This window comes from Limulus polyphemus, unplaced genomic scaffold (assembly GCF_000517525.1).
Source record: "Limulus polyphemus unplaced genomic scaffold, Limulus_polyphemus-2.1.2 Scaffold1487, whole genome shotgun sequence".
Taxonomy (NCBI): domain Eukaryota; kingdom Metazoa; phylum Arthropoda; class Merostomata; order Xiphosura; family Limulidae; genus Limulus; species Limulus polyphemus.
Window position 1 is genome coordinate 132057 of NW_013667097.1, and position 9599 is coordinate 141655.

Sequence of the window (9599 nt, forward strand, 5' to 3'; positions counted from 1 at the left end):
AAAAAACTATTATTGGCTCCTTTTAAAGTATTTGTTGAAAATGAAACAAATTTGTATAAGTTATTTTGGGTAGTTTTTAATGTAATTTTTTCAATGGCCATAGCATTTAATAATCTTTTGTTAGTGGGCAAACATATGAATAAAAAATAACCAATATATATATATATCATACTTTTTTCGTTTTTTTTTTTGTTGTTGTTGTTTTGTTTTTTTCCAAGCTTTAAAACCGTTACTGTTTTTTTCAGAGCCAAGGTCCCATCACACCCCAGATTATTGTGACACTGCCAAATTCTAAAGGAATGCAGCTGCTGCTATGCTATGATAGTAAGTTTTAATACTGTGCTTGATACATTTTTTCAGAAAACTTACAAATTTTTTTCAACATTAAAAATAAATATTAGCTATAGAAGTAAGTAGAATCTTAGAAGTTTAGTAATTGTGGGGTGCCATCTGTTACATATTAGAATTTTGAATAGTCCAAAGCTGAGTTAACTGATAATTTAAATTTAGTATTTAAGTATATGCCGATATTTTAGTCAATTTACAATATTTGTCAACAAGATTGATACATACCGTCTTCGTTTTTAACACAAATACGTTTTAATATATACACAACAGTACAATTTACAATAACAATTATTACAAATAGTTTATACAAACAATGATTTATAAACAGAAGTTTCACAAACTTACAAACAATATAAAGTTTTCTTTTTAGTCTGGAACTTCATTAATATGTTATCGAGGGTTCATGGTAAGCGAGTTAATGTAGAGATGATCCGCTGGGAAGCTAGCTAGCTTTGTCCTTGGCCACACACACTAGGTGTTCCACAATGAATTTATGTCTTCATAAAATTACTGATGTCCGATGAGAATCCACTGAACTTAAATGATTTGTAACGTTCGAAATTTATAAATATTCCTGGTCAGATATCTTACGTTTTCCGATTAATAAGCATTATAACAATCACAGTTATAGCTTTCAAAGTTTTATAGCACACCGATTTTATAGACACTCCCTTGGTGTGGCACGTTGGTTATATTTATAGCTGTGGGAAGGTTTTCTAGAAAATTCAGTCTTAAGTAACAATACTGGTTAAAGCATTTACGTATATAGATATATTGTTGATTCTTACTCTCGAGAATCTTCTATAAATTTGGAGAATAGGCAGGAGTTTCACAGTACCTATCTAACAGTATAAGCTATGTATGTTTCTAAATATAAACTTAATTTAAACAACGTTCATATTAAAATAAATGTTCATATTAAAATAAATGCGTAACAAATTCGTTACACATCTCATAGTAAGACATTCAGTTTTATTTTAAAACTTAATCAGATCAATGTTATGTCAAATAATAAATGCTAAGAAACATGAAATTAGTTAGAGACATTTTTAGTATTTTTATTCTCTGTTTTAGTTGATTATAGTTACATTTAGTGGTATAATGAAGATACTTAGAAATTGTATAGCAGCTTTCTCTAACTTTTCATCAAATTGTTTTCTCCAGATAAAACAACAGGTGAGGCGGGTGTTTTAATTATTGCTGTAAAATTAATAAATTATGGTAGACTTTATTTTAATTTTCATTTGCAAATATGATTATTTTGATTATGTATATTGCTAAACACCTTAATTCTGTAAAAAGCAACATAATTGTTTTATATTTTTTTAATATTTAACCCATGTATGATTAGTATTGGGTCTTTGAGCCTTACATGGCTGTACTTAACATTCTGCATATACTATGAGATTTTGTTATGTATTATAAATTATTTTTTAATGTAAATTTTATTTTGGTAATTAATTGAACTCGTGTTGTTAAAATTACAAAAACTAAACCTAAGTTCTCCCTGTCATTGGCTGAGGGTTGATTCATCAACTCAACATAGCATCTTACATCTTAATATTTTTTATTGTGAGAGTCTGAGGATTGGTAAGCTGAAGCTGGAATTGAACCAGCAGAATTCAGCTTATTCACTACTACTAACACTAAGCTGTTTCTATTTGTTGAATATCAACAGTTGTTTACTTTTTATCTTTTATTATAACTTAAGAGCATTCCCCTAGAAATTTCACAAGCATAAAAATAACTTGGTGTTTCATTTTTTGCACGCTAACAGTAAGAGAATGACTTAATTAAACTGAAATATTTCATCTAGCCTTCTCTATTATCAGAACAATTGGGTTGTATTTGTAATTTCTTCTTATAGTTTCAATTAAAACTAAAAGGTGAATGATCAAGATATGTGACCATCTTGACAAATAATTCTAATGAGATAGCAACAGCCAAGTTACTGCACTTCTAATAACTTAAGTGTCACAGAGGGATGAAAACAGAGCAGTTTTTGTTTCTTTTAAGAATTTCTATTCAATGTAACTTAAATTATTATTATATTTTGTAAATAATGAATCTTTTTTCAAACTTTTAGCTCAAATTATCATTCTGAGTACGTAAGCACTCAAAATACCCTTTAGAAACTAAAGAATTAAAAGCCAGAAGAAACTGTTTTATTTTCAGCAAGATTCTGAGAGCTATACCTCTAAAATTGACATGATAGTACATTTTCAAACTACAACATTTTTGAAGATGATACAAAGGTTTTGTACTTGAACATAGAAAATTAACAATGTTTTTATCAAATCTTAAATAAATATTCTTCACTGCACCCAAAACATCATACCGTGAATAAAGTATAAGATAAATTTAATTTGGATTAAAGAATGTCTGAACATGTTTAAAAGTCAAAACATAATGTGCACCACCCTATAGTTGTAAACACTATTATTTTATAGTTTAGGTGTGCCTAGTTTAAATATTAAACAAGATGAACAAAAACTATTTTGGACTCCTTATGCATTTTGTAGTGATTTTAAAATATTCATTAATGTTCATATTACTTAATTTTTTTATATATGTAATTTGTTTTTCTGTGTGTTATTAATGTTCTCGATCATTATAACTGTTTTGTCATCTTACATTGAACTGCTGTATTTCAGTGCATTTATGATTTGCAAATGTTTAAGTAAAATCACCTTTGATTATAATATCTCCCTGTAAAGTTACTTTTTAGGATGTGACTTGATCATACCGACTATATGTGACAGCTCAGTTTTGTATGTTTTTCTTCAAATCCTAATTAAGTATTTGTTCATAAGCATTTTTATAGAAAAGATACTAACATTTGTTTTTGGAAAAATAATTTATTTCAACTACTGAAAGGTACTTATGATGTACATATTTTTCATGTGATTGCTCATTCAGTGGTATTCCTTTACAATTTTTTTTTACCAATAGTTGATAAAGAATATGTATGTTACAAACTTCATGAGTTTTTCATTTTTCTCTTTGCTCTCTTTCTTACTGGATAACATGAATGTTAGATAACAAACATAAGACCGGATAATTTGTTATATTATGGCTAATAACTACTGGTATTAACTTTTATGGGACAAAACATTTTTTACAACTACATTTTGCAGTTTATTTTGAGAGCACCAAACTTAACTTGTTTTGTATAAATGTAACAGTAGCACAATATAGTAATTTTATTCTAAGTTCTCAACAAAACTTAAGAATTAACAAATAATATCTTCCCAAAACATTTAAAGACAACATGCAGTTTATCTGTAACACTTTTAGTAGTACACAAAAAAATATGTTTACAACAGAGAGTAGGGTTCCTGGTTACATGATATACTATTGATAGGAGCATGTGAACATATTTGTACTTTAGCAACAGAAGAACCTCTCAAGCAGTGTGTACAACCATGGTTGCATTGCACTAGCTCACCATTCACCATGTGTAAATACATCTTACTCAGGTAAATGGATGAGATTGATATAGCATATTGTGATTCTTGTTACCAAGTGCTTCTGGAGAGAGACACTTTCATTTTACCACGTGTGTTGTTTAATTAAATTGCCAAAGATGGATAGTGTCGATGGCCATGCATACATCTGCTTCTGCATCATGCCTCCATATGTGTAAGATCAGTTGCTTATTGAGTAAATATACCCTTCTATTCAAAAACAGTCCATTACTACCTGTGCATTATGTGGATTTTACTTTTTGTCCAGATTATGATCATAGATGCACTAATTGTTTTTGTAAATAGACTCATAGTAGCATGCAGTATGCAGCATCTTTAAAGAAGCACTGTGTGTAATTGGGAGACCTCACCATCAAACATGCCACTGATTTTTTCATGACTGTTTGACTGAAAGAGCTAAATTTATTGTATTTTACATACCTTATTCTTTATTTTCAGATTAAAATTACCTTTGGAAAAATAATTGCTAACTGACCATTATCTTTAAGAATAGCAATGCAATCTGTAAAATGACCAGTCCTGTTTCTCTGATTCTGAACTTTATTTTTTCATTTAGGTGTTTCGGAAAACATTTCAGGTGGTCATAGATAAACTGCTGGTTATGTTAGTTATTATCTTTGTGGGGATATTCTCTGATCCTTACATTTTTGTAGACAAATACATTTATTCTGTTGTTCAAGAGTGGTAAGACATGTATTACTAAAAGAAAGTATTTATTAACATATTTACTTAACATTGGACTGCATGAGGCTGTATTTTTATTTTTAGATGAAGGTGTTTACGTAAATACATATGGAAGAATTAGTAAGAATATTGTGCTCCAGTGGGGTGAGATGCCTTCCTCAGTTGGTAAGTGAAAGAACGGTTATTTACTAAAGTGTGCATGTTTAATTAAGGCAAGTGAGTCATTTGGGTATACTTTTCATAGATACCATAAAATAAATAAACAACATCATTGAATGAAAATAATCTTAATGAAATTTAAGACATCCAACACAGTCTAAACAAAGAGAAAAGACAAACAAAAAGAAAGAAAATAAATTGCATATTTACTTTGCATTCTGAACTATTACATTATTAGGTATTTTTAGATCATCAGAAATTTGTTGTATTGAGATTGTTCACTTTTGGTTTATTCTGTTTCATTTTAACCCTATATATGTGGGCTTTGTCATTTTGATCAATCTTGTAAATCACCAAATAACCAAAGTGAACAGATTTGTATCCTTAATACAGACTGGTTTATAAACAATAAAACCAGCAACTACAGATATTTTGATATTGATACTGAGCAGATGCATATTTTTGGTTGTTTTTCAAAGTAGTGTATGTTATTATTATTTTTTTTTTTCATTTATGTTTATTATAGTTTTTTTACCCTAGTTATATTTTAATATTATTACTGGAAAAATTAAATATCAATCAAATTCATTTTAAAAATCATCACATTATTTAATTTGAGGATATTTTGAGTTTTGTAAGAAACAGATTGTTGGATCATCTATTATTGATGTTGATATTTAGAACTAATATATACACACAGTATTATTTACAATTATTTAATAGTTCACAAAACATAACTCGATTCTGGAGAATTTACCAGCAGTTGTAAATATAATCTTTCCACAATATGAATTGTAAGCTTAATAATAGTTATCATAAAGCTCCAGCTATCAGGGATGTGAAAGATCTGCAGATTCTTGAAAGTCTGGTTGTTTCGTGAGAAGTGTGGATCCTGGATAAATGTGTAAAAAAATTTAGATGGGGGGATCATAGTTTGGGCAAATTCATAACTTAGCACAATGTCTAAAAGTAGACAAAGTGCCATCCTTAAATCTTGTCACACAGTAACAACATTTTAAAAAATAATTATGCAAAATTACATTTATAAAGAGCTGGTAGTGAGATTTCCACCATGATGGTATACACTACACAACCTAGACACAAAGTCCACCTTATCTGTCTTTGCTATGCACAAGTTTCCTTGGATTTCTTCTCTTTCATTTAACATCCTGGCCAGGTGTGGCCTGATGGTTAGGGCACTCGACTTGCAGTCTGAGTGTCACAGGTTCGAATTCTATCCCCAAACATGCTTGTCCTTTCAGTCATGGGGGCATTATAACATGATGGCCAATCCAACTCTTCATTGGTGAATAGTATCCCAAGAGTTGGTGGTGGGTAGTGTTGACTAGCTGCCTTCCCTCAAGTCTATCACTGCTAAATTAAGGATGGCTAGCACAGATAATCCTTGAGTAGCTTTGCATGAAATTTCAAAAACAAACAAATTTCACATCCCTAACATACAGTCACAGTAATATTCCATACAGAGTTTACAGCTCTGCAGACAACATTTTCCTTTACAGTTAAATGATTAATGAATCGATAAAACTGTAAATAAGAAAAGAAATGGAACTAAACATGATATCAAATAGTAATATATATATAGTTGTATCAACACTATCAACAGCAGTGTATTTCTTCCCATCAACAAATGCTCTTATAATAACACGTGCAATGATAGAAATTAGTTTGAGGATGTGAGTCATGCAAACAGCTTTGCCTACTACATATTTGGATCTCATGGTGAGGTAAGGCATCATGCCAGTTGGCAAACAATTTGTGGTAGCATCATTACAACAAACTATTTGAGATAAAGCATGCTGTTGCTGATTGGCCATCTAGTTTGAATAGGAACCAGATAGAGGAAGTTGTCCTGGCAAGGCTTCACATTGGCCACAGTTTTCTTTATCATTTTTTTCTTTTACAAGGGAATGGTTTGCCAATGTGTGAGCATTGTGACAGTCAAGTCACAGTTGCTCATGTTTTACTTTCATGCCATCGCAACAGTTCCGAGTAATGGCATAATTTTATACATTTGTTTATGGTGTCCAATTGACTTTAATCATTGGCAGTGATGACACTGCTCATATTCATTGCATTTCAAATTTTTATGGCCATAATAGGTCCTTTTGACCCATCTTAATTTTTTTTTTTTCTTGGCTATACCATTACCACTACAAAAAACTTTAATTATAACTTATGTGTAAAATAATTTTTATTTTTTACACGTTTCACCTTTAATTCATTGTTCTTGCACGAAACAAAGAACTGTACTACCCTTCTGTGGCACAGATAGCCAAACCATCTTTGCAGCACAGAATTTTCAAACAAAAAATAATGTATTGCATCATCTAAACAGTAAAGTTTTTCTCATGTGTGTATTGAAATTATGGTAATGATTGGTAGTTATATAAAGTCAGTTGTAAAAATAATCAAAAATTAACATTAAATACTTGACTTCATAACTCACTTTTTTAAAGCACAAAATAAGATCAGTGCCTTAAGATACTTGTTTTTAGGACATCCTATGAAATATGAGCAGTAATATGCAGTTGATTTTTTTTTTTTACTTGTATATTGTATCCCATATCTTAACTTGATGTATTTTCTGGATCCAAAATGTTTAGAATATCCAATTGTATCTAATGTGCCATACTTGATGCTGTTATCATAGTTTGTTGTAACTTCTACAGTTTAAAATAGTAATGAATGATTCGTGTTTCAGAATACTGTATGTTGTTTTTCAGCCTATATTGGTACCGGCCAAATAATGGGTTGGGGTAATAAAGCAATCGAGATTCGAAATGTAGAAACTGGCCACTTGGATGGAGTTTTCATGCACAAGAAGTCCCAGCAACTTAAATTTCTTTGTGAAAGGAATGAAAAGGTAATGCAAAACTTTTTAAATTTTCATAAACACAATGAGTATACTTTGCACACAGTAACTGAAGTATTACTTTCACGTAACATATATTTATTTAATGCATAAAAAAAGTCCAAAAATTATCTAATGTTTGATGTAAGATTAGAAGATTTTCACTATGAACCAGTATTTTATCTTATTAGAAGTTAAACATAAGTGAAAGTACAATTAAAAGTACTACATGCCTGCAAGTGGATATTTAAAAACTTCAGAAAAATAAAGCAAGTTTAATTATTCTAGTAAGTTATTCCTTGCCATTGTACTTCCTATTTTATGTTTTTTAATATTACATGCTTTACAAATATTGTTTATTGACAGCTTTTAGAATGTGAAACCAATATAAATATTTATTAAAATTATTTTTATATTTGGCAAGCCCTAGTAATTAGGTTGGATATAATGGCTATGTACTATTCTTAGGTGAGAGTGATTTTCACCATAAGTAGATAATAAAGGGCTGAAGAATAACATAGATTAGATCAAGATATTTATTACAAAGTAATTCTGAAGTCTCTGACTTTGACTCAGTTTGTGAAAAGGAAATAGAGATTGGACACAATGAACAATGTTTATTCTTTCAACTCAAAGAAAAAAAAGTACATGCGTATGCTTTGGACACTGAACAGTCGCATGATCTGAGCTGTTCTTTCTTTGTACTGCACTTCATAATAATTTATTCCAGACTTACCAAACTCAACCTTACTTAGGTAACTCGTAACATTAAACCTACCCAGAGCAATTAATACTACCCATACAACTGGTTATTCCCATTCAAACTTAAGGAAGGTTGTAATCTTGAGGCATCACCTGACCTACTCTTGGAGAGCATTATTGTCCACATTCATGCACAAGGTGCAGCTTTACAGCCACTGCCTGGTAGAAAGTGTCTTAATAGGAAATGAAGTTAAGAAATCAGTATTAATGTTAGTGAGAGTCATTAGTTTCATTGACACTGAGTATCCTGTAATACCACAATAAAGCCAAGTATGGTTGCAGAAAAACCAAAAGCATTTGTTTGGAGTTTTTTATTATTCTGAATCAAAACGCTAACATAAATAAAGCTTTCTTCAAGTACTCTTCATTTGAGTTTGTGATATACATTAATCATTTATATGTATATACTCTTGCCCTACCTGCCCTGTGATTTTGTAGAAGAGAGTTCAAAAGACTAATTGCTCTAGACACTACACCAGTAGTCATTCCAAAATAAAGTATGCTTACTGAATTTGATTAGTTTGAAACTGATAATGTGAGTATGAAGATGAAAAGATATCATTACTTCCTACTTCAAGTAAAACCCTAATAATTGAGCAAAAAAGCAATAAGTACCAGTTTTTGTTGCTCCTCGTATTACACCAACAGCTAAATCATTTCAGAAAAAATGTTTCCCATTGAATGATGATGCAACTGATAGTGTAAGTGAAGAAGATTAAAGTATATCATCCTTCCCATTTCAAGTAAATCACTAAGAATCAAGCAAAAAAAACAATACTATTCTGTTGTTATTCCTTTCACTCTTCACATTAAATCAGCAAGAAATCACTCTAGAACAAAATATGGCTGTTGAATTTTTTGATGGATCTAGTAGTAATGTATGAGTCAAGAAGATGGAAGCAATATCATCAATTTTCACTGGCATCATGCACAGAATATTGCTTTATAAAGTTAACATGATTATTTGTTTTTTTTCTTTATATTTATGCAGGCAACACCTGTATACTTTATTAAAAATCCATAGGTGCATGATTTTTTTTCACAAGCTGCATCTAATCTGGAAATATTGCACTCATGAGAAGCTGGTGTGAAACCTATTATTGTTGAAAATATAACACATCATTACTCAGCTGTGACTACCAAAGTTATCGGCCGAGCATGGCCAGGTGGTTAGGGCGCTCGACTTGCAATCTGTGTGTCAAGGGTTCAAATCCCTGTCACATCAAACATGCTCGCCCTTTCAACCGTGGGGGTGTTATAATGTGACAGTCAATCTCACTATTCAT

The 9599-nt window shown here is 30.6% G+C and overlaps 1 protein-coding gene across 4 annotated transcripts in view; it reads left to right on the top strand.

Annotated features, from left to right (window-relative positions):
- The window catches only part of LOC106463802 (serine/threonine-protein kinase mig-15-like), a 143559-nt gene that overhangs the window by 129244 nt on the left and 4716 nt on the right, over positions 1-9599 (top strand). For all 4 annotated transcript variants that reach the window (XM_022391406.1, XM_013923872.2, XM_022391407.1 and 1 more), the window contains 3 exons: positions 246-324; positions 4605-4685; positions 7424-7563. In XM_022391406.1, coding sequence (XP_022247114.1) covers positions 246-324; positions 4605-4685; positions 7424-7563 — 300 coding nt within the window. The remainder of the gene's footprint in view (positions 1-245; positions 325-4604; positions 4686-7423; positions 7564-9599) is intronic.